Below are 23,299 nucleotides of genomic sequence, written 5' to 3' on the forward strand. Positions count from 1 at the left end.
GGGCACTGCGGCGCTCCATAGCCAATCGGAAGCCGGGGTTGCACTGGGGAGCTCTCCCCCCACTGGGCCCCACCCTGAGGGAAGCTGGGGTTGGTGTCCAGCAGTGGGTAGGGGGCAATGCCACCACCGCCGCCGAGGACCCTGCCCCCTTGGTTGAAAGCTCGGGGCCAGCCTTCCTGGCACAGATCGGGCAAGGGCGGGGGGGGGGGGTCTGTGCCCACCTGAATCTTCAGGAGCCTAGCTGGAGTAAGGGGCAGCTCAGAGGCGCACCCCACCCCCTCGGCCCCAGGAAGCGGCTTTCAGTCCGGGGCAGCCAGGAGCTGGGGGTGGGGGCCGAATCATCCAGGAGGGTCCGTCCAAATATCGGCTTCAGTAGAATCATCTCGGGGGTTTATTCCGGGTCCATCTCACACAAAGTCGCACACTCTCATTGGCACACACAGGCACAAAGAATCACGCTGTCACACAGGCACGGCACACCCTGGCACAGCACACAGACACAGGCGTTCCCACACAGAGGCTCGCCTTCGCACCCAGACACCTAGGGATGCCCGCCACACTGAACAGAGGCTCGTGCTACACACGCAGGGACACACATGTGGGTGCAGACCCTGGGGCACACATGGTCACACGGTAACACACCGTGAGACACACAGCACAGACACAGGCACTGCCACCGCCCAACACACAGGAGCTCACGGCCCCACAGACACGTGGTGAGAAGCCCACGGCACACGCACACGGTGACATTGTCAGACACATGGTGATACACACACACCTGGCGATGTCTGGAAGCATTTGGTTGTCACACTTGGAGGGGGGTTTGCCACTGGCACCTAGTGGGTGGAAGCCAGGGAAGCTGCCCAATACCGCACAGTGCACAGGACGGCCCCAACCGCACATAATGATCCAGCCCCCAATGTCAGCAGTTACGCACACGGGCCCAGCTAACCCCTGACACCCACTGCGCGCGCGCGCGCACACACACACGGACAAGAGTCCAGCTGACACAGTATCTCACAGTGTCTTGCTTACTACGACCCAGGTTTTGTCACAAATGCAGGGCCCCCCACCTCTCACACACACACACACACAAGCCCAGGTGCAGATGGTGTGGCATGTACACAATCCCATGTTGCTCCAGCACACAGGGACGAGGGTCACACCCACACACCCATTCACACCTGGGCCACACCTGGCCCTCCTTGGAAATGGCACCTGAGAGGCGAGACCTGCCCTCCTTGTACCTCCCCTCTACTTGCTGGCCCTGCTGGCTGTCTTTGAGCTGCAGATCCAACCACCCCAGCCTCTCCTGAGGGAACTGGGAGCTCTGAGTCCCTGTGCTGGTTTGTAGAGGCCTGGGGGATACTGCTGGGGGGCCACATGCCCACCCATGCCCAGGAGACCCTGGCCCTCTGGGCCTAGCGGCTAGGGGCCCCCGTCTCACAGTCTTGCTTCTGGCAGCCATGGAGACCGTCCAGGATGGAGGCGAGGCTGGCCTCTGAGACTCTTGTCCGCCGTGTGGTTGTCTCATTAATCCTCTGGCCGTTGACTCCTCGTTTCTGACTCTGGAGAAATACGACTGGGGGAATCATACAGGAAGAAAGCGTTTTGTGGGATAATGAGTGAATGAGCGTTTGTCCTAAAAATCACAGCAATGGCTAAAGTGTGCTGTGTGCTCGCTGTGTCTCGACCTGTGCTAAGTGCCTCCCTAGCTTGTCTCCCTGAATCCTTCCACGTGAGGCGGGTGTGGCAAGGGTTAGCTGTGCCCATGTGTGTGTCTGACAGTATATTAGGGCAGGGTTTCTCCACTTTGGCACTGTTGGCATTTGGGACATTTGGACATTATTAGGGGAATGGGGCCTCTGAGCCAACTTCCTGGGTTTGAATCCTGGCTCTGCTACTCACTAGCTGTGTGACCTGGGCAAGTCGCTCAACTTCTCTGGGCCTCCGTGTCCTCTCACAGGGTTGTGGTAAGGATCAGAAAGGAGTTGGCTTATCCAGAGTCCTTTAAAACAGTGCTTGATGTGAAGTAAGTGCTTGATTTTATGGATGAAAAACTGAGACTCAGAGAAGAAGCACCCTGGGACAAGGCCAAGGGCTAGAAAAGTGGTGGAGCCTGAGCCTCTTCTCTGATTGCCACCATCCTAAATCCTACTGATGGGACAAAAATGCAGCTTATTCTCTGGCCTTTACCAAATTTCGGAGTGGGCCTCTAGGCCTCCATACCCCCATTTGAAGTATGTCCCTGCTGTTGGCCCTTGAACCATCCTTACTGCTCTGACCTTCAGATCTTTTTCTGTCCAGTACTCAGAATGAGAGTGGATGGGTATCTCATCCCCTCTGCACACCCACTGGCCAGGCTTGCCCTCACCTTCCTGGCAGGGCCCAACACCCTCTCCCACACATTGCTGGGCACCTAGCCGAAGCCCTCGTGCTGGGGGTGCAGCCAGGGACCTGTGCATTCCTTCCACAAATATTTGTTAAGCACCTCCTGGGTGCCAGGCCCTGTTCTAGGCCCTGGGGGCTCGGCGAGGAGCAAAATCAGTGGGGGTGCCAGCCCCGGTGAGAGGGTAGACCGTGAACCCGATAAACAAGGGAGGGTCCAGCGCTTGAGACAGCGATAGGTGTTATGGGGAAAAGAGAACAACAGTAGGGTCCTCGGAAGTGCTGGGCAGCTGTGGTTTTAGCAGAGGTGGTCCGGGAGGCCTCGTGGCTCGGTGTTCGGTGTTGACTTTCAACTCTGTTGCTCTGCCACAGCTCAAGTGCGGCCTCCCAGGCCCTTTGCCCTCTGCAAGGGGGCGGTGCAGAGGTCAGGGGTACGTGACTTAGCATGGTTGCCCCCACCGTCTGCCCGGAACGCACAGCCTGCTGTCGCTGCTGTCTGAGGTCATCCATTATCCGTACTTGTGGATACACCGTAGGCTGCCCGCCTAAGACCTGGGGACAAGATGGCCGGCGCCTCTTCTCTACAGAAACTGGGCGTCAATGGGCACCGGGCACTCTCGACTGTGCCGCTCTGAGCTGGGGGGTGGGGCTGGGGCAGCTGGTGGCCCGGAGTGGCACTTCCACCTGGGCCCCTCAATTTAGCTCCCTTGGGGCGGGTCCAGTTTATTTTTACCCCAGCCTGTCACCCTGGCAGTGCCAGGCCGTGCCATCTTTGTAGGGTCTTGGGGACCTGCCCAGGGCTTGAGGGGACCTGGCTTTGTCTGCCGGACCCCCGATTCCCAACTAGGTCCCCATCTCCCTCCACCCCCAGAACTCCAGGTGTGAGGGCTCTGGGCTGGGGCTAGTGGGGTAGGCACTGCTGGCTGGCAACCATCATGCCCAGCCTGGTGGCATTTGGTTTGGCACCCTGCCTGCCCCCCACCCCCACCCCATGCCTGGGCAGAGCCGAGCGGCTGCTGCTGCCAGTCTCCATCTTGAAGCTTGGAGTGGGGGTGGGGGAACGCTGGGCACCTCCCGGCCCCCTGCCCGCCCCGTGCCACCTGGGACTTGTCCCCCATGCCTACTCCTTGGAAGGGCCCGGGCTGCTTTTCCCGCTGCCCCTTTGCATCCTGGAGCTCGGCGAGGATGCCCGCCTGGCTTCCATCTTCCCTGCTCGCTTCCTCGCTCTCTCGCCTGCTTCCCTGTAATGGCTCACCATTTTTGGCATCTCCTCCCCCTCCCCCTCCCATAGGCGCCAACCTCACTTCCAAACCCGCCATTGCTGGCTCTCTGGCCTCTGCTGCCTGGGGCTGGGACCCTGGAAGAGAGAGTTTGGGGGGCCGAGCATATGGGCATGAGGGGGGCTTTCTGGGTGCTTGTGTGAGTGTGTGTCTGGAGGGGGAAACATGCTTCGAGCCAGCTCGTGCAACCAGCCTTGAGGTTGGCAGAGCTGGGCTGCAGGAAGGGGGTGGCGGAGAAGTGCAGACTCTCCCATTTCTGACCGGCCCCGGGGCTTCGTGTCAGCCTCTGGGCCACTGGGAGACCAGGTGGGCATTTCTGTGCAAGCCGGGGGTCTGGACTGGGAAAAGCAAGGCTTCGTTTGTAGGGTGCTCCAACCCTTCCTCCCCCAAGTCACCCCCGTCCTCGGGACTTCAAGTTTTCTGTTCCCCCTGTCCAGAGCCAGGGGTGGGGGAATCAAGCCCCACGTTGGGCACTCGTGCCCCCAGAGGGACAAGGGACTTCGGAGGAACCGGTTTACTGCCCCCCCCAACCCCAGCTCGCTGCCCGCCTCTCTCGGCACTAAACAAAGTTTGCTAAGTAACTTCAAATGTTATTTGAGGACGGCCTGGCCTCAGCCCAAGGCGGCCCTGTGGAAACTTGTTTTTCGCTGCCGAGGCTGCAAGTATCAAAGACACACTTTCGGGGGGGTGGGGTGGGGGTGGGGGGGTGCTTCGACGCTTCTCCCCTCTCTCTGGCAGGGGCTGGCCCTGAACGGACACATAGACACACAGAGGCCCGCACCGGCAGAGGGACACACACATCATGCCGTAGCTTGCGACACCAGACACATGACAGGCAAGGACCATAGCGCTCACTGATAACACACGCAACACACACATACTGACACACCCAGGGGGGAGGGGAGGGTTTGGAGTGTGCTGCCCCCAGCCCACAGGCCCTGGGGTTTTTCCAGCTGGTGAGGTTTTTCCACACTGGGAGAGTGCATGGCCACGAAGCCTGGAGTCCTGCATTCTCAGGTCTCGTGGGCGTGAGTGGGTGCTCAGATGGGTCCCTTCCCCTTTCTCAGCCTCAGTTTCTCCAACTGTAGAAGGAGGCGCTGGGCCCAGAGGGTGTGAGAAGCAGAATCCCACACTGATGAGAAGAGTGCCTGGGTTGGAATCATTGAAGGGAGGAGTGAGTCCCTAATAGCAGGGTCTGAGCGTGAGGCGTGGGCTACGAGCAGTGCTCATAGGTGTCATCTGGCATTTCTGCAAACCTGATGGGTGTCCACCCTGACTGGAGACCCCGACCTCCAGCAACTCTAGGTTTGCCAGTTCCCAGGGAGGTCTCTGTTTTTCTCCCCGCTCCCTCCATTTCTCTCCTGGCTTTTCTTGATCTTTCCCTAAATCCCTCCTTCTCTGGGTCTCCACCAGCCCTGCCCAGGCCTGGAGCTCAGGGAAATCGTGGGAAACAGGCTTGGGGTGTGTTTTTCCTCACCGAAGCCAGACAGGCCTGGGGTCCTCCATGCCCTGAGGTCCCTGATGAGCCTCCTGGAGTTCCCCAAACTCAGGCAAGAAGCTGGGGGGTGGGCATCTGAGCTGACACAATGTGGGAGGGGGAAGATCCTTCACAGGGTCCCTCTGAACCATCCCCTCCTGAGGTTTGTAAGCAGATGGGATCCCGCTGGACAATAGAAAGCCCAAGGCTGGACAGGACACCGGACTGACCTGCCCCCAGGCCCTGAGAGCCTCCCCATCTCACTGTCAGCCAGACCCTCACTGAGATAGGTTTATGGGGGTCCCCTGGTCCCAGCCCCACACACCGCTTCATCTCCACTCACAGTCGGTACCCGCAACACCCCGCCACCCGCAGTCTGTCGCGCAGTGACAGCCTGTCACAGGCACCGCCGCACACCGGCACAATCTGTCGTCCACGCACAGTCTCACACACAACCTGTCACACACACGCACACACACACAGCGGCACAGTCACACACACAGCCAGCCTCACGCGATCACACCAAGCGTCACAGCTTGTCACAGCCATAGACTCCTCACAATAAAAATAACAGCTACCAACTCCCGAGCAATTATGCCTGGGCAGTGGGTGGGCGGGTGCACGTGACCTCCTGTAACCCTCTCAGCATAAGGCAGGTATGAGTAACCTGTTTTACAGATGAGGAAACAGGCCGGAAGGTCACGTGCCAAGGTCATGAGGCTAGAAGTGGGGTGGCAGGAATTACTCAGCCAGGCCCCCAGGGGCAAGCGACACTTAAACAGATCTCACTGCTTTTCAGCCCACTCCTATCCATCTGAGACTCCCCCTTCTAACCCCCCACCATGGGAGTTCCCTTCCCATTCCCCAGATGGGAAAAACTGAGGTTCTAAGCAGCCCAGCCAGGAAACAGGGGAAGGGGCCTCCTGGCCCCTTGCGTAAGAGGGCTCACGCTGTCTGCCTTCACCTGAGGAAGTGTGAGCCATGCCCTCCAGCCCAAATGTTACTTTGCTCCTTTTGGACCGCGGTGGCTGCAGCCTGCGGTTCTGCTGGATTCCATATGTAGGAGCCTTTGGCTGGGGCCAGGGTTCTGGAAGGCAGAGAAGTCCTGGGTCTTCAAAACCTCTGTCTCCATCCACAGCTGGGGGTGGGAGTGGCAAGCCGTAGGCTGCCAGGCAAGTCCCTCGGCCCAAGCCATGCCCGGGAGACTCGGGCTGCCCTGTACCCCTACTCCCCAGGGCCCTCCGCATTCCAGGGCGCTTCCTCCTCCTCTGCAGCTCGCTTTCCCCTTCTTTGTTCCACCACCCCCACCCCACCCCCGCCCCGCTCCCCGGGGCTTCCCCCATTAGCGCTGCCACGGCCAAAACCAACACCGCTCCAACGACATCCCGCTGAGACCCGCCGGGCGGCGGCGGGCCCTGCCCCCTGGCCCGCTCAGGGGCCAAATCCTGGCTCGGCGTGGCGGCGACGGCGGCCCCGGCGCACGTGGCTACCCTTAGGGCAAGCACATGCGCACACCCCGGCGCATCGGCCCCGACGGGGCACCCGGGCGGGCGCAATCCCAGGTCCAAAGCCCCAGCGGACACTCGGCCGCGCGCACGCACTGCACGTAAGCACGCTCCTGCACAGGGGCTCAGACCCCGGTCGCCAGTGTGCCCTAGCCAGGCGCCCCCGACCGGGATCCCAGGCACCGCCAGCTTATACGCATACACGGGCCTCACGCCCCAATGGGACTGCTGGGAGCACACCCCCCCCCATAAATAATACCCTTCCCCAACCTCAGATGGGGTCGCGGCGCGCGGGCGCGCGCGCACACATACACACACACACACACACACACACACACACACACACACAACACACACACCCATGCGCTCTTGCTTGCATCCTCACCGAGGTTCTGAGCGCTGGTACTGCCCTGCGTCCCCACGGGGGTCCCGGGCTTAGGTGAGCCTGCAGGAACTGCCGGTGCCCACGCACGTGGCTCCAGGCCCACGCGGGCACACACCTCCCCAGTCTGCACACGCGTGTATTTCACGTGAGCTGCACACCTGCCAGGCCGCCCAGGGCACCTGGCTGCAAAACCGCATTCAGGTTTTGGGGGAGGGGACTGGGAATCGGAGGCCTAATTCCCACCGCCCCCATCTGTCTTAGAACACCCGCCTCCCCAAATGTCCCTGGGGCGCAGGTGAGACGCCCCAGAACTGTTGCCCAGTGGCGCCCCTGCATGTGCTATATTTATATTGGAAATGTGTACCTTTATATACATTTCTTATATGTAAGAACCTCCCCCCATTCCCGCTCCACGTTTATACTTGGGTTTTACCATCCCTATTCGGCTTCTTCCCAAACCTGCAAAAAACCCCATTTCTCCAAGCAGGGACGTGGGGCGAGGCAGGAGCAGCCTCCCCCCTTCCCACTGTGGACGCCCCTCGTTCTTAAAGGCTAGGGACCCCCTTCCCACGAAAGGCCGAGCTACATCACCGAATCCCCAAGCCCTCCCCGAAACACAATCGCGGGGGTGGGTGCTGGTGGCCAGACATTGCTTTTTGGTGTGTTTGCTGTTGCTGCTTAAATTAATCCTGAGTGACGGCCTGCAATTCCTCTCCACAAAGAGGCCATTTAATGCCCCCCCCCCCCACTTCTCGGGCGAAACTTCCATTTGTCCCCCTGAGTCCAGCTTGGCAGCTCAGGCCGCGCGCTACCAGCCCTCCTGGACTTTCCCTCAGGTGCGCCCGGGGCTTGGAGGCGGGTTCCCTGTGAGCACCGTGGACCTCAGGAGCGAGTGTGGGTGGGTTTTGGAGGGATGGGAGATGTCTTAAAATAGAAGCGCCTCGCTGAACGGAGGTGGGGGGAGGGCGTCCCACGACTCCCTAGACGGCCCCACTGCCCAACTAAAGCGCTCCGGATGCCCCCGCCCGCCGAAGAAAGATCAACTTCCGTGCCTTCTCCAGAGCGCCCCGAGGGGAGGATCCAGACCGTCCCCCACGTCGCCCTGAAGCCCCCCAGTCCGCGTGTTTGTGGAAATTCCGGCAGAGCCGTGCAGCGGGTGCCCGGTGCCCGTGTGCTAGCCCCAGCGTATGCCCCTCGCCAGGCTCCCGCCTCCTGCGACTCCTTTCATTGTCACCTCCGGGGTATTCTTTAAGTGCGTGACATTTCCCCGACCCGCTGCAATTGGCTCACGCTTGGCTTGGGGGGCAACATAGGTGGGTGAGGGTCGTGGCGAGGCCTCCCCTGGGCTCAGGCAAGGGGAGGGCTGGGTGTTTTCCACGCGCGGAACTTGGGTGCTGACTGTCGTTGTCACCTGCAACGCGCACCACAGGGTAGAAGGGGACAGCATAGCCCTCCAAGGTGCGGACGGCCGGGACCCGAGGGCGTTTGAGGGCCAGCGCTTAAAGTCGGGCGTGCGCGTGCGCCGAGGCGAAAAGGCGGGAAGTGGTGCGTTGAAGCCCCGGATGTGGAAAGCGCCTGTGGCACAAGGTTGTGTCGCTCGGCAGGCGGAACGGCTCCAGGCGTTGAATGAGGAGTGAGGACCACTGCCCCCGTGGGCAGGTGAGGGGAAACCGGGAATGGGTGTGAAGGAGCAGCGGCGACAGGCGAGGCCGTTTGCGTTCGCAGCCAGAAGCACCAGAATGATGCCAACTAGACCCCGAGGGGGTCTGTGGCGGCCTTTCGGACCCCGCACTGCGCAGGCGCGGCTCCCTCTAGCCCCGTTGCGGCCCAACCCCTCCCCGCGACCCCGCAGAAAGTAACCCGGTGCGGGCGTCGAGGGCCGGCCTGGTTCGCGTTCTGGGACATTCGCCATTTGCAGCACCAGAGGCCTGCGCCAGAAGGGGCTCAAATGGCGGCGTTTTGGCCTCGAGGCGGGTTCGGTCCCTTCACCAGGCGCGCGACGTGAGGTTCCGGGCCGCCGTTTCCTCATTGTCCCTCCTCCTGTGCCATCTTGATACCCGACAGGGGATAACGAGAGGGCTTTGGGGAGAATGCGATGTTAATGATTCCTGTTCTTTGGTTGCTTGAGGGACTTTTTGAGCTTAACTGCCCCAGAATCTTGAGGGCAACTTTGGGGCGTCCTTACGGAGAGAATCCCTCGTACGCGTCTCAGCCTCCAGACCCCTAGCCTCGGAAGAGCCTCCCCATTTCTCCCCAAGTCGCCTCTTTTTTTGTGTGTGAATAAGGGCGGGGAAATTTACCAGGGGAGCATTTTGTTTGTTTCAAGGGTTGGCTGGGTTTGGGGGCGTTTGGCCTCCAGCGAGCACAGGGAAGAAATGTGACTAAGTGTTAGAAAATGCGCTTTCCCTTTCCCTCTTTTCCGCCCTCAGGCCGCGGGAGTTGCGCAGCTTCTAAGAACCTTTATAAAAAATTTCCCCCTCAGATATCCTCTGATCGACACCGCCTTCCCTCGGCGCTGACTTCTTGAATTTGGGGCGCTAAGGCCTCTCCACCCATTGCTTCCAGCCATTTTGCAGCACTTCTGGGCAGGCCGGGGGAGAGGATGGAAAAGTGGAAAAAGAACGTGTGCGCCGAGTGGATCCGACTTAACCTGTTCGAGAGGGAAGCTAGTGTCCGGAAGGCGTCCCCCCCAGTCTACCCCCGGAGCTCGAGCAGCCCCCGGACGTTCAGAGAAAGCACTCAGGGGCCTCCCGATCTGCCCCTCGGAAGCCAGTCATAAACCCGACTTCTCATCGCCCGAATTACTTAAGGGCGCTTTGATGGTGTTAGGTCCTTTTCCTTTTCCACGTGCGGATGACTCAGCCCGCTCCAGCTGCGACTGGGGAGGTGACCCGGGGCAGCGGTTGACACGGCGCTCGGCACCCTCGATGGGATGGGAGGCGCCCCATCCCAGTCGCATCCACTCCCCTCAGGCTCCCAGACCACACTTAGCTCCCCTTTTTCCCCCCCTTTTATTTTTCGGGTCATCTTTTCCCTCTTCTTTAAAAAAATTATTTTAAAAATTGTAAGGAGTTTTTGTACTTTTTTTTTTTTTCTTAACGTGAGACAGAGGCTGTTTAATGGAAACAGGCATTTAAAAAAAGAGAAAGGAAGAAATACATGTCGGCTGTCCGTGGAGCTCGAGCCTCGCCTGCTTGGCGACTGAGCTTTTGGTCGCCGGTTCCCTGGTAGAACCGGCATGGGGCACCTGGGATCTCTGCCCGTGAAAAGGCGCTATAGAAATACGAGGAATTATTATGATTTTAATAAAATTGTGTCTCATTTAGGAGCGCGCTTCTGCACTGCCTCTGTCGTCGGAGCCCGGGTTTGCCACCGCAAAGTCTGTAATCAGAGAAAAATACCAGCTTTGTTGAGGGTTAGAATATATCATTGGCTAATGTGTGCGGTTTTTTTTTTTAATAATGCTAAGCATTGGAATAATTAAAGAGTGAGAAATAATTCGTCTCTCCTCTCCCCTCGGTATTGTCTTATTTAAGGGTGGAAAGCGCACTTTTAGGCAAAGCTAGTTAGTTTTAATGCGGGCTTTATTTCTCAATCGCCTTCCCTCCGCTCCGGTTTGATTCGCAAATCCCCAAACTGGCACAAGCCGGGAAACTTGCCGCGGCGGCCGTTCTTCTCCCGGAGTTGGAGGCTCGCTTTCCTTTTTTCCCCCCTCTTTCAGAGACAACCCTCTCTTCTTCCCTCCCCTGCCTCTGGGCCCTGACCCACTGCCTGGTTTTCGCTAGAGCGATTTAAAAAAGAAAGAAAGAAAGAAAGGAAGAAAGGAGCCGGGCTCTGGTACCCCCGTGCCAGCCGAGGGCGCGTTTCCCTGGCGGCCGGCTGGTGGGAGAGTCAAACCCGGTGGCTGGCGGGTGTGGGGTCTCAGATGCACAGTCTCGCCGCCTACCCTGCACGCCCCCCCCGCCAAAAAAAAGGATCAAGTAATCCAGTATTTCTAAAGATTGAAGCCTCAGAGAGCTCAGATCCCTTGTCATATTTTAAATTAAGCCGAACAGTTCTTTCTTCCCAGCCTCATATGCAATAGGAAGAGAAAATTCGGTCCTCGAGAGCCTGCCCTGGCAGCCCCGTGCCCTTGGTAGGGGAGAGAGCTGTCTACTTGGGCTGGGGCTGGCATCCAGCCCCAGGATGGTGCCACTACCCACAGGGCCTAGATTTGGGGCAGGAGAGCAGGGTCCAGGGCCAGTGGTGGGCACAGCCTAGGGAGATGTAGGAACAGAAGAAGAAACATTTCATCAGGGCTGCAGAGGTTTGCTTCAGGCTGGTGGGAGGCTGAGCCACTGTCCTGGTCATTCCCCCAGGTGTGGGGTGGACGGGCTTGAAGGAAAAAGAGGCTTTGGTGGTGCTTGGGGAAGACGCAGCTCCTGTGAGAAAAGAAAGGGGAAAGAGGGCAAGAAATTGGGGGTAGGGGCTTGTGCCCCAGGCACCAGTGGCTGAGCAGTGGCTTCGCATTGCAAAGGGAGTTATTTATTTGCTTCAGGTGTTTTTAATTAAAAGGGTTCCTGTTTTATTTACCTTGTTATTCGGTGCTTAGACTTTTCAGCGATCCCTTGCATTTTTTTTTTTTTTTTACATAAGCAGAAACTTTTTTCTCCCCTTGGAAAGATATTGTGGGAGGTATTTTGCCTTCAGTGCTTTCTCTTTCCTGCTTTTTTTAAAATTTAATTTTAAAATTTTAAAGTAAATTTAGTGCGAGTGAAAGTGAGGGGGGAGCCAGCTGGGGCTGGAGCCAGGGAAAGAGGGAGGCAGATGCAGCAGAGTTGGGCCTCCCTTCCCGCGGCAGCTCCACCCCAGGACCCCCTCACTCTCTAGGCCCCCTTCTGCCACTGCTACTCCCTTCCTCTCCCTGCAAGGCTCTTTTGGACAGGGACGAGGGGAGCCTGTCCTGTTGCGTGCTCATTCACTCTTCAGGAACCCCTGCCTCTGCAGAGCCACTTTTCCCTCATGACCACCTAATATCAGGGCCCCCCAGTCCCTGCCTGCTTACTCCCGTCCGTCAGCTTTCAGCTCTGTGGGCCCAGTTTGTCTCCCACACTTGCCCTGCTTGTCCACTAACCCCGCTGCATAGTTGGTTGCCCTGTTGATGGGATCAGAGTTGGGCAAGCACAGAGAGAGACGGACAGACAGACAGAGGCGCAGAAACCCGTCTGCAGCAGTGAGGATTCAAGCGGCTTCTTTTCACTATGAATTTTTGTGGTCACATGAGTAGTGCACTTGGCTCTGTAACGTGCGTGTATACATAGGTGCTCAATTTTGAGGCTGCTGGTGCGGGCAGGAGCTATTTCTAAGGCATATGAATTATGAGGACTCTGTAGTTGAAACACTCAAGGCGCCTTGAGCAGTGCTGAAAATGTTCTATTTCTTAATCTGGGTGGAGGTACACAGGTGTGTTCACTTTGTGACAATGTATCGAGTGGAAGACTTAGAACTGTGTGCCTTCTTTCTGTGTGCCACACTTCAGTTAAAAAGTTTATTTTTTAAAAAGGAAGGCACAGCCTCAAAAGTAAAGGCCGAGGGTTACAAAATAATAATAATCATTATTATTATTTAAATAAGAAAGTTCTCCAGCCTGCTTTGCTCAGGCCTCTCCACTAAGGAATGGTGGGAGGGCTTGTAAAAATTAGTGGGCTGATAAAAAACCTCTCAGGCATGTGGCCCATGAGGCTTCCTTCCTCCACATGTGCGGAGTGCCTGGAAACCACCTGCAGACTTAGGTTTAGCTGTAGGATTTTAACATCTCAGGACCAAAGGATAGAAATTGGTAAGGAAGAAGTTACATGCCAATTACATTTTGCTCTCAACATCTGGAAAGCAAAATTGCAGCTGTTCTCCCCCTCCCCATTACCACCTCTTCTTTTTTTTCTGCACACTTAAATTTTTTGTACTTGTGCCATTCGTACTTCGGTTTTCTGCACTGTTAAAACATTTTCACGGCTCTGACGAAATCAAATTGTTGGGTTTGGGCTTTTAAAAAAAATGTGTATGTATATGTATGTATCTTACAGTCTGACAGTATAATTTTTTGGAGCGATTTATTTGAACAGGCCCGCAATCAGTTGATAATCCCCTTCCTTTTCTTTCCCCTTCTTGGCCTTTCCAGCACCATTCAGGCCAGAAGCTTGAGGGAGAACGCTTGGCCGCTCTTGCCTCTGCTCCTTTGGGCAGGTACTGACAGCTTCGCCCTCCACGGCCCTTCTGCGGTGTTTTTGTTTTCCCTTCGCCCCCCAAAAATATTTGAACCAAAAAGCCTCTTTTTTTTTTTCCTCCACCCACAGCAAACTGAAAGGGCTAGTGAACCGTGATTCAACAGAGCGAGGGCGCCTCTTTTCTTCCTTAGCATTAATTAACTCAAGTTCGTTAGGACGTTGGGTCTGTCGCCCACAGTTTTCTCTTGTGTGTGCTGAATCGGGTCATAGAGGGAGACTTCCCATGCAAACAGTTTGTGTTGGAGCTGGAGGACACAGAGGGGGAGAGAGGGTAAGAAAGAAAGGGAGCCAGTGAGGGACGGATTGTGGCCGAGGGGTGGGCATGGTCCTAAGCTCTGGGCACCCTGGTGCCAGCCTCTGAAGGGGCTAGACACCGGGGGGATAAGGATTCTCGGGTTTCCTTGGCAATGATCCTGATAATAAAATAGTTGGGGAGAACAATACATTTTGAGGGATTGAAAAATGTCTTCCTTCCAACTCCTAAAACTGTACATTTGGGGGAAGCCGCTTGCTTGGACAGGGCCCATCCAGCTCCCCTGAGCCCTCGAGCAGTGAAAACCTCGGGCTCTTCCCATCCTGGCCACCGGCTCTCTGCCCCAGGCTCTGGGCACTGCCTGTTGCCACAGCAACTGCAAGAAAGAGGTTCTCTCTGGGTCTAGGGGAGTGCAGACCAGGCAGAGGGCACCCGGAGCTCAGAGAAACTCTCCTCTTGCCCTGGCCCTTCTCTCCTGTGGCAGGGGGAATAGACCTGGCAAAGCAAGGGGGTGTCAAAACATCCTGACGGAACTCTTGGAGCTCATGAAGAGGACTTGGGAAGGCCACAGGAATTGTCTCCAAAGTGCAGGGCGAGTGGTGGGGAGAGGGGAGAGGACCATCTTCCCTGGAGGATCCCCAAGCATTTTCTGGGGTCAGTAGTTGGCAGCCGGGCCTTGGGCGAGAGTTTTCAACATTTTGTTGTTTGCTCTGGCCTCCTCTCTTGCCCTCCAGATATTTTCTCAATGCGCTGGGCACAGACCTCATCTTCACCTGCTAGTCTCCCCTTACCATGCGTTTTGTCAGTTTTTCTTTAGAGAAAGTTGTGAAGTTGGCTTGTGGGGTTCTTCCTTCTTCCCGGACCCTTGACCACGATGGAGTGACACTTTCCAGACCGACCTGGTGGGTGAGGCTCAGGCTTCGCACTGCCCTTGCCCCTTGAAGCCCTTGACTGTCATCTGTCCTGTGCGTTGGTTCATTCTGACCTTCGGAGGGTCCCGTCCTCACAGAGCTCCCTGAATGGACGACCGGGCTCTGACTTTCCCGGCTTTTACTTTTATTTGGTGACACAAGAAAGTTTCAAGCAAAATAGTGAATTAAAGACTAGGGTTTTGTTTCCCATACTCTGTAGAGGATGAAAGTAAACAATTTCCAGTTGCACTAGAGAGAATAGATCGTCTTCCCCCAATACCTCTATTCCTGCCCGATTTTATTCAGTGCCAGGAGGGAGAGGGGAGATGTGCCTGGAGCAGGGTAGTGTTCGGAGCCAGAATGAGGCTGCCTGTTGGCCCGATCCCAGGCCACCGCTCCCGGTTTGTAGTCAGGAGGAGAAAAGGAAGGGAAGGGGGTGGGTGTTGGTTTATAGGAGTGTGCAGCCTGGTTCTGAGGCAGGCCTCATCCTAGACCCAGCAAGGGGTGCAGGGCAAATCCATTCAGCAAGCTGAGGATGCTAGAAAACCCCCGTCCGGTCCGCCATTCCTGGGCAGAGAAAAACAGGCCCAAGTCAGCCAAAAACCCGCTTGGTCCAAATTCTCCGAGCCTCCTCGCAATGTGCATATTCTGGTTTCCATGCTTGGCGGTTCCAGACTCTTGGATGATTTTACTGTGGCTGCAGAGCCCCTTCCTGCCTGCCCGCCCCCCCCACCACCCAGGGAGGGGAGGCCCCACCCACCTCTCAGATAAGCAGCCGGCCCCTTCCTTTTGCTGCCTACGGGTTCTCTTTCCATTTCTGTCCGGGAGTCGGGCCACTGCTTTCTTGTATCCCTTCTTCTTTGGGACAAGATGGAAGATCTCAGGGGTACGAAGTTGGCTTCTTTTCGGTTCAGGCCAACGCTCAATTATAAAATCCCGGGAATTGGACAGGCTAATCAGGGCTCTATTTGTGGCCTTTTAAAATTTCCTGCATCTTTTTTCACCCAGGCTGCAGATATGCAGTAGTAAAATGGATCCTGATATATCTGGTAATTCCTATGTAGGTTTTTGTCAGTTATTTGCACTGTGTACAGTTATCCAAATTAACACGGACATATATAAAACTAGCATGTGTCCAGGGTCTGAAAGAATAAATCTGAGCCTTAAAGCAAGCAGGATGTGGACAAATAGGATTTTTTTTTTTTAAAGATAAAGTGACCTCCAAATAGTGGCCCTGTTTTTAAAGATATAACTTCTTGTGCTTCTAGATGTTTTACTATTGGCAGGTATAGGCCAGTTGCAAAACCCGTCTCAGGCTGGGAAAATTATTTTGTTTCCTTGAATATTTTTGAATACTGTGTATATGAGTGAGATTCTGTACACATTTCCCTGTTTTCCCTTAAATAATCCAGAAGGCCTCATTTCTTTTGTGGATTTTTGGAAAACGACACATTTAACTTTCTCAAGCTAGAAGCAGTCACTTTAGCTAGTTTTTCTTTTCTTTTCTTCCCCTTCTGCTTCTCTTTCTCATTCTTCTTCTTCTTCCCCCTGTCCTAGAGTCCTTATCTTTTCTCCTTGCTCATTTTCCCTTTTCAGCTGCGTCTTCTTTCCCTCCATCTCTGTCCTTCTCTCTCTTTGCAGTTTTGGGCCCAGCTTGTCTTGCTCTCTCAGGATTGGGCTTCCTTCTCTCCTTCTTTCCCCCTCCCCCTGTTCCTCCTCTTCCTACGGCCTGCTCATTCTTTTTCTTTTGGAGGCACATTTTTCCTAGTGATGGCTGAAACCAGCATGGGTATTTCAGAAATGTTTCAGTGAAAACTGTTGTTGTTTTAAAAAAAAATCAAATTCTATATACGTGACAGTAATGAGAGAGGTCTTTCTCTCACAAAGGCAGAAAAATTCCTCTCCACAAACTACAAGCCCATGTGAATTTTAAAAGTCAAATCTCTGGCTTCTGGGATTTTTCTGTTAAATGAGGGAAAATACCTTTCCCCTCAAATTTCCCTGCTTTTCCTTAATTTTTCCTCTTTGTTGTCTTTTTCTTTTTTGCTCACTACTGTCACCAGCATCACTGGCTTCCTTACCCCTCCGTTTTTTCTCTCATTCCCTTTCTCCCCTCCCCTCTCCTTCTCCTCCAAGGCTTGCCTGTCCCCTTGCTCCCTCCATCCCCTGAGCCCTTACATTTTCAGGTGGCTCAGCCCTGGAGAAGCCTTGAATCCTCAGAGGTTTTTTTTTTTTTTGCCTTGGCTCTGATCGGGGTGCAGGGTGCAGAGTATCTGAGTTCCTAGCCAAGACCGAGACTGGGACAGGTAATCTTCCAACAGGAGCCTCTACTCTCTTAACAAAAGGGGGACAGTCCCCTTTTGTCTGGGGTTTCTGAGGGGCGTGTCCAGGACCGAAAGCCGCCATCAGTGGCATTCAGGAGGAGGGGGCTGTAGGGGTCGGGTTCGCCAAGTGTTTCTATTGGAACCTGAGCGATTCTTCTCTGTGTGCCCCACAGGAGGGAGAGAGACCCAGTCATTAGAAATACCCTGGCTGCTCACCCAGGCAGGCCTCCCCCCCCCCCCCCAGAGCCAGATGCCTCTGCGGGAGCAGGGTGAGGGGAGAGCGCTGCCTGGGAATCCTCTCAGCCCACCTTCAAGGTTACAGGCCACTGGCAGGTGAAGGACAATTGATGATTGTTCTCCTTCCCTGTTCCTCCCCTGGGAAGTGCCTGTTGCTCTTCCTGTTAAGGGAGAATTGAGGGGGTGCAGTGGGTCCCTGCGGCTCCATGGAGACACTCCATTGGTCCTCCTGGGCCACTTTTATGTGCAGTCTCTCCACCACTCCATCGACCTTTGACCTCTCCCTTCATCCAGGAGTGAATCATGGATCTTGTCCTGTTTCCCTAACTTACAAGTGGATCCTTGCATCCACCATCTCCCTTGCCACCTACCCAGTTGCACCACCGGATTCAGAATCGACCCATGTTTAGCACCCGGCATGGTGGTCTGTGAGATGGAACATGGTAGACTTCTCTAGGAGGCTCACGCTGGCTGTTTTCTGTTTGGTGTCTAATATTTAGTATGAATCAAAATACCAGAAAAACACACCCCCGTGCCAAATATAAACTCACTTGTAGTTTCTACCATCTCATCTTTATTACATTTTTTTGTTTGTTTCGTCTCATCTTTAGAAAGTAACATTGCTTCTCTCAAGGTGGAGAGAGACAGCGTTTGGTACCTTATGTTACTCAGCTAATATCCTTGACTAATTGGACCCAAGCTGGTTATTAACGTGATGTTAATTATTGAACACCACCCTAAGAGGCCTGTCTTGCAGTGACACCTGCCTCTTGCTCTCTCGCCTCTAACTGTTTCTCTCGGCCAGTCAGGCCAGTCAGGGCCTGGACTGGGGTCCCAGGTGCTGAGCGGCACTGTTCCTGTTGTCTGGGTCCAGCGCCAGCCCAGGGCTGCATGTTTTGTTTGGTCACACCCGGGGCCCTCTTCCTCAAACCTTTCCGCTGAGCGTAAAGGCCACCGAGCACAGGGTTTCAGATGGGGAAGAAAGGGGCGAGAGTGAGCAGTGACCTTTCTGTTGCCAGCTGAGGGCTGAGCCCCACCTGGGGAGAGGGCAGCTGTAGGGACTGGGTTCTGAGTAGGACCAGTCTCTCCCTGTCTGTGTTCATGTCCTCCTCTGCTCTTCCATTTCTTTAATAACTGTCCCCTCCTTACTGCTTCTCAAAGGCCTAAAGCATGGCTGCTCAAGGGCCCCTACCGGAGAGGACCCAGTGGAGGCTTCCACACTCCTGGCTTCTCTCCCCCATGTTCACCTTTCCTGTCTGGGTGGAAGGTCCAGAGCAGGGGTTCCCCTGGGGAGCTCTTCCTGGTGACTCGGTTTCCCCAAGGTTGTCTCACGTTTCCTGATAGAGCTCTTTCCTGCTTTCTGTTTCCTTTATTAGCTCTCTTCCTTTCCTTTAGGGCTCTTATTTCACGCTCTTGCACCTTCCTCCATATGGTTTGGGCCCTTTAGTCTGAATTGAACGGGGCACAGGTAGGTGAGTGTTCCCTCTCCTCCAACCAAGAAACACTAAACACAGACCAAGTGGAGAGGGCAGAGCTGGAGAAAGCAAAGAATCAAGAGTTCAGGAGGAGGTGGTGGTGGTGGTGGTGGTGGTGGTGGTGGTGGTGGTCGTGCACAGGCAGGACCCTGTGTTTGGAAGTAGTGTCCATCTCCGTGCCTTTGTCACTTTCTCCCGGGGTTGGCTGTTGTGTTTGTGGCTGTGTGTAGTGCTTGTCAGTGGAGTGCTGTGACAGGAGGCTATTTTAATAAACTGTTGCAGTTTCTCGAGCAGAGCTGCATTGCGTTGGCATCCCTCTTCACTGCTAATGGAGCGTGCGTGGCTGGGTGTGGGCCGCCGCCGAGGGAGGCACTGAGCTCGCTGGGGGCTGGGGAGAGGGAGGCTGTGAGGTGCTGGGGGGGCCTGCCTCCCTCGTCTGGGAGTGCTCCTGTGAGCAGCAGCCAGACCGAGGGAAAGGGTGGCTACACCCTGGGCGCCAGGTCCCTGCCCTGGAAGTGCTGCTGGCATCGACACTTTCCGAGCTCTCTTTCTTCTTCTCTTTCTATTCATAGCACGGCAGGCAGGCTTGTGTGTATGGCCAGGGAGGAAAACTTCCACTCGCCCCTGTGCGTCCCATAAACAAAAAAAGAAATAGAACCAGAAAAAGAGTGTGCGGGCCTTAGAGAAAGAGACTGAAACCAAAACACAGAGAAGAAGGCGCAGCTGCTTTCCCCAAGGCCTTCTGGGGCTCCCTCCCGCCCGACAGCCTGCCCGGAGTCAGGCCTTTATTTATTTATTTTTCTGGCTTAAAAAAAAAAAAATTCTGTGTCTTCCTCAGCCCCAGTCCCCCTCACCCCCTTCAGATTTGCTGGGTGGCCGCTGCCAAATGGACCCGAGTGGGAGCCTGGAATGAAAAATTCATAACTGCTGGACTTTGCTTGTTCATTAGACGTGAACTTGTCGATTGGGCAAATTGTTTTTGGTCTCCAACTGCCGGGGGCTCTCCCCACCCTCTCGGCTTGCCCGGTTCCCTCCTCCCCTTGGACGCAGCCATTGGCTGCTCGAGGATGTCTCATTGCCAAATAGGTGGATCCTTCTCTCTCTCCCTCCCCCCTTCCTCCCCCCCCTTTTTTTTTACTGGCTTTGGCACAAGCAAATGGATGGGGATTGAGCATGAAAGGGGAGAGAGAGAGGGAGTTTGAGAGAGAGAAAAGAAGCAAAAAAAAAAAAAAAAAATCCAAAACCCAACCAGCGCACATACATACACACACAAACACACACACAACACACACACACACAGCCCCATCCCATCCACGTCCTCTCTCTCTCTCTCCCTCTCTCTCTCTCTCCTTCCCTCCCTCCCTCCCTTGCTCCCTCCCTCTTTTGCACGCTTCTGCCAGCGACGATCTGCAGCCGGTCCGAACTCGTCCTCTTCCCCGGGAATCTGCGAGCTCCCCCTTTGCCTGCGATCAGGCTCAGAGGCGGAGGGAGGCAGCTCGAAGTTTATACCCCTGTGCCGCTGCCAAAGCCGAAAGCCTTTTTCTTCAGCTGCCGCTTTTCCCCCTCCTGGTTTTTGTTTTTGTTTTTGTTTTGCACAGGGGTGGGGTAGGGCGTGTTGTGTGTTGGGGGGGCGGGTGGGAGGTAGGTTTTGACTTTTAAATTTTGCATATTTTTATTTTATTTATTTATTTATTTATTTATTTTTAACTGGAAGGTGATGCACAGGGGGTGAAACTGAAAAAAATTTTTTTGTTGGCTTTTGTTTACCTGGCGTGTGTGGTAACCAACTCGCTCCCTCTCTCTGCTTGCTATCCCTGACCTTTCTTTCTTTTTGCTCCTTTAAAAAAAATATTAATTTCCCCCTTCTGTGCAGTGGAGCATGGGTGGGGGGGAGGAGGGGGAAGGGTTTGAGAATCCACCCAAGCCCGGCCCCTATTCCCCAGAACACCAATAATAACCCCCTTTAAAACATTTACCTTCCTCCCCTGCTCCTCCCCCTCCCCCTCCCCCCACCCGCCCCCAACTCACAACTCTGTTGAGTCCAGAAGCTCAGAATCGGGCGTTGGGCTTTGCCGGGTGCTTCAGATCAATGGTAATTATTTAATTTTTTCCAGTTTTATTTTTGTAAACAGAAATCAATTATTATTTAAACTTCAAACAAGCAAACAAGCAAAAAAAAAAAAAAGAAGAAGAAAGAAAAAAAACCAAAAACCGAGAGCCCGGCCCTCTGTCACCTGACTGAGTGGGAAGGAGGGTGAAGGGGTCAGTGGGGATGGGGCGCAGGATGCCCCGTGTAGCTTTTAACCCTAATGTGGTTGATTGATACCACCACCTTATTTGTGTTAACAAGGAGCGTTTTCTTCCTTATTACTGAGATTAACATTAGTATTGGTGTTGATAACAAAGCTGAAATCACATATTTAGGGTTTAGATCTGATTTTTAAAATGCTGGGGTGGATGTTCCAATCGGAGCAGGAGAAAAGAGAATGAAAACAGCCTGGGGAGGGGGAAGCCAAAGCCGTTTCCTCGCTCGCTGGCTCGTGGATGTCATGTTCTCTCTTCTTGGGGGTGGCCAAAAACCTATCGGTGTCCGGGCGTGAGGTGGCCCCCGCATGCCCTGCGTGTGCGTCCACGGGCATTTGTGCAGACTGGACACTGTGCTGGGGCGAGCTGAGACGAGTTCGAGGCTGCGATAGAACATGGAGATGTCATGGGCGCGACAGAGCCTGGCGGGGATACCAGCAGCGTGTGTGTGTGGACGGCAACGTTGTCTGTGCGCGCGTGTGTGTGAGTGAGTGAGAGAGAGAGAGAGAGAGAGAGAGAGAATAGGTGTGTGCTCAGGCTCTGGGTGTCTCTGTCTGGCTGCTGAGGCTGAGATGGGAGCAAGCGGCTGGCTAGGCTGGTGGCAGCTCCAGACCACACTTTCCTAGAACAATCGCAAGAGAAAATTGTGCGGGGGGGCGGAGGAGGAGAAGGCGATTTTTCTTGTGCCCCCCTTCTAACGCTTCTTTTCTCCTTTTCTCTTTCCCCCTCACCCCGTCTTCCCCTCCTCCTGTCTTCCCTCGCCCCGCATGCTCCCGGCTTGCCGCCTGCAGGATGAGTTCCACCCGTTCATCGAGGCGCTGCTGCCTCACGTCCGCGCCTTCTCCTACACCTGGTTCAACCTGCAGGCGCGGAAGCGCAAGTACTTCAAGAAGCACGAGAAGCGGATGTCGAAGGACGAGGAGCGGGCGGTGAAGGACGAGTTGCTGGGCGAGAAGCCCGAGATCAAGCAGAAGTGGGCATCCCGGCTGCTGGCCAAGCTGCGCAAAGACATCCGGCCCGAGTTCCGAGAGGACTTTGTGCTGACCATCACGGGCAAGAAGCCCCCCTGCTGTGTGCTCTCCAACCCCGACCAGAAGGGCAAGATCCGGCGGATTGACTGCCTTCGCCAGGCCGACAAGGTGTGGCGGCTGGACCTGGTCATGGTGATTTTGTTTAAGGGGATCCCCCTGGAAAGTACTGACGGGGAGCGGCTCTACAAGTCGCCCCAGTGCTCGAACCCCGGCCTGTGCGTGCAGCCACATCACATTGGAGTCACAATCAAAGAACTGGATCTTTATCTGGCTTACTTTGTCCACACTCCGGGTAGGTTGCTCTCAATCCCCCTTTTGCCCACCCCATTTTATTTTACTGGTTGGCATTTGTTCTGTTGATTCTTCTTTCCAAACGATACATGCATAGACGCGATGGGCCTAACTGGTGCGTCCGTCCTGCTGAGGCCTGAAGCACGTTTGATGTTCCCTTTTCCCTTCTGTTTCCCTCCACTCTCTCCATTCTTCCTCCTTTGCTCATTTGCCGTGTGTTACTGATTGTCGTGCCCCTCCGTCTTTGGAGGACTCATCTTACCCAAAAGATGCTGCAGGTCCTAGGACTGGGGCCAGGATGCCCCAGAATTATCCAGGATGGTGAGAGTTTGTGATGAACACCACTACCACCAAAAAAAAAACAAACAAAAAAAATCACTCCTTGCTCTGATTTAAAATGAGAAGAAGTATTGGGGGGCAGGTACTGGTTTTCCTGCAGCGTCCCCTCAAGTCCTGGGGAAACGCCAGATTTGGCACAAGCAGGGTGGGCAGCAGTTCGGTGGAGAGAGGGGCGTGTAAAACCCCCGGATATGAGACAGAATGAATAGAAAAGAGGAAAGAAGGCAGAGGCGGGCAGCTTCTGAGGCCCAGATGCCCAGGCGGGAGCTGTTTCGCCTGGGATTTGGCTGACGGAGAGGAGAAAAGTCATTCAATTTCACAGAGAGTGAAAATGAGCACGAGATTCCTCGAGCTCTTGCCCTTCACTGTCCCTTCCCCTTCGCTTTTCAGCTGAAGTGGCGAGACCCCCGGATGGATGCCCGCAGCCCCCATACCTCTGCTGGGGGGCAGAGAGGCTCTCCCCAGCATAGGCACGCCAGGGAGTGGGCATTGCTGTGGAAGGTCTTAAAGAAACAAACAAGCAATCAAAACTCTGTAAAATCTCCTTTTCCTTTTGTGTTCCAAGTAGTTCCAGCTCTCCTCTTTGCTTTTCCAATTTCACCCTGCATTTTGGGTTGTGTGGTTCAGTTCTCCTCCTCTGTTCCTTTTTTTTTTCCCCCCTACCCTTTCCCTTTTTATAATTTCTTTCCGCTTTTGTTTTCTTACAAATTGAAACAGAGATGGCTGGTTAATTTTTAGCCTCCACTCAGCTACGCCCAATTTACTGCCGCCTTTGAAACCTAAACGGGCGGCACTCTGTGATTAAGCAAGGCAGAAGTGTGTTTACATTATGCCCA

General features: G+C 54.9%; 1 protein-coding gene across 6 annotated transcripts in view; it reads left to right on the forward strand.

Annotated features, from left to right (window-relative positions):
* The window catches only part of NFIX (nuclear factor I X), a gene marked incomplete at its 5' end in the record, with an annotated part of 97,112 nt that overhangs the window by 6,751 nt on the left and 67,062 nt on the right, over window positions 1-23,299 (forward strand). The window contains 2 exons of one of the 6 annotated variants that reach the window (XM_079919045.1): window positions 8,393-8,694; window positions 21,594-22,125. In XM_079919045.1, the coding sequence (XP_079775171.1) occupies window positions 8,662-8,694; window positions 21,594-22,125 (565 nt within the window). Of the gene's footprint in view, window positions 1-8,392; window positions 8,695-20,091; window positions 20,591-21,041; window positions 21,122-21,569; window positions 22,126-23,299 lie in introns of those variants that run through there. The other 5 variants (XM_079919048.1, XM_079919047.1, XM_079919049.1 and 2 more) reach the window with 5 other exon arrangements.

Source organism: Stenella coeruleoalba (assembly GCF_951394435.1).
Source record: "Stenella coeruleoalba genome assembly, chromosome: 3".
Lineage (NCBI taxonomy): Eukaryota > Metazoa > Chordata > Mammalia > Artiodactyla > Delphinidae > Stenella > Stenella coeruleoalba.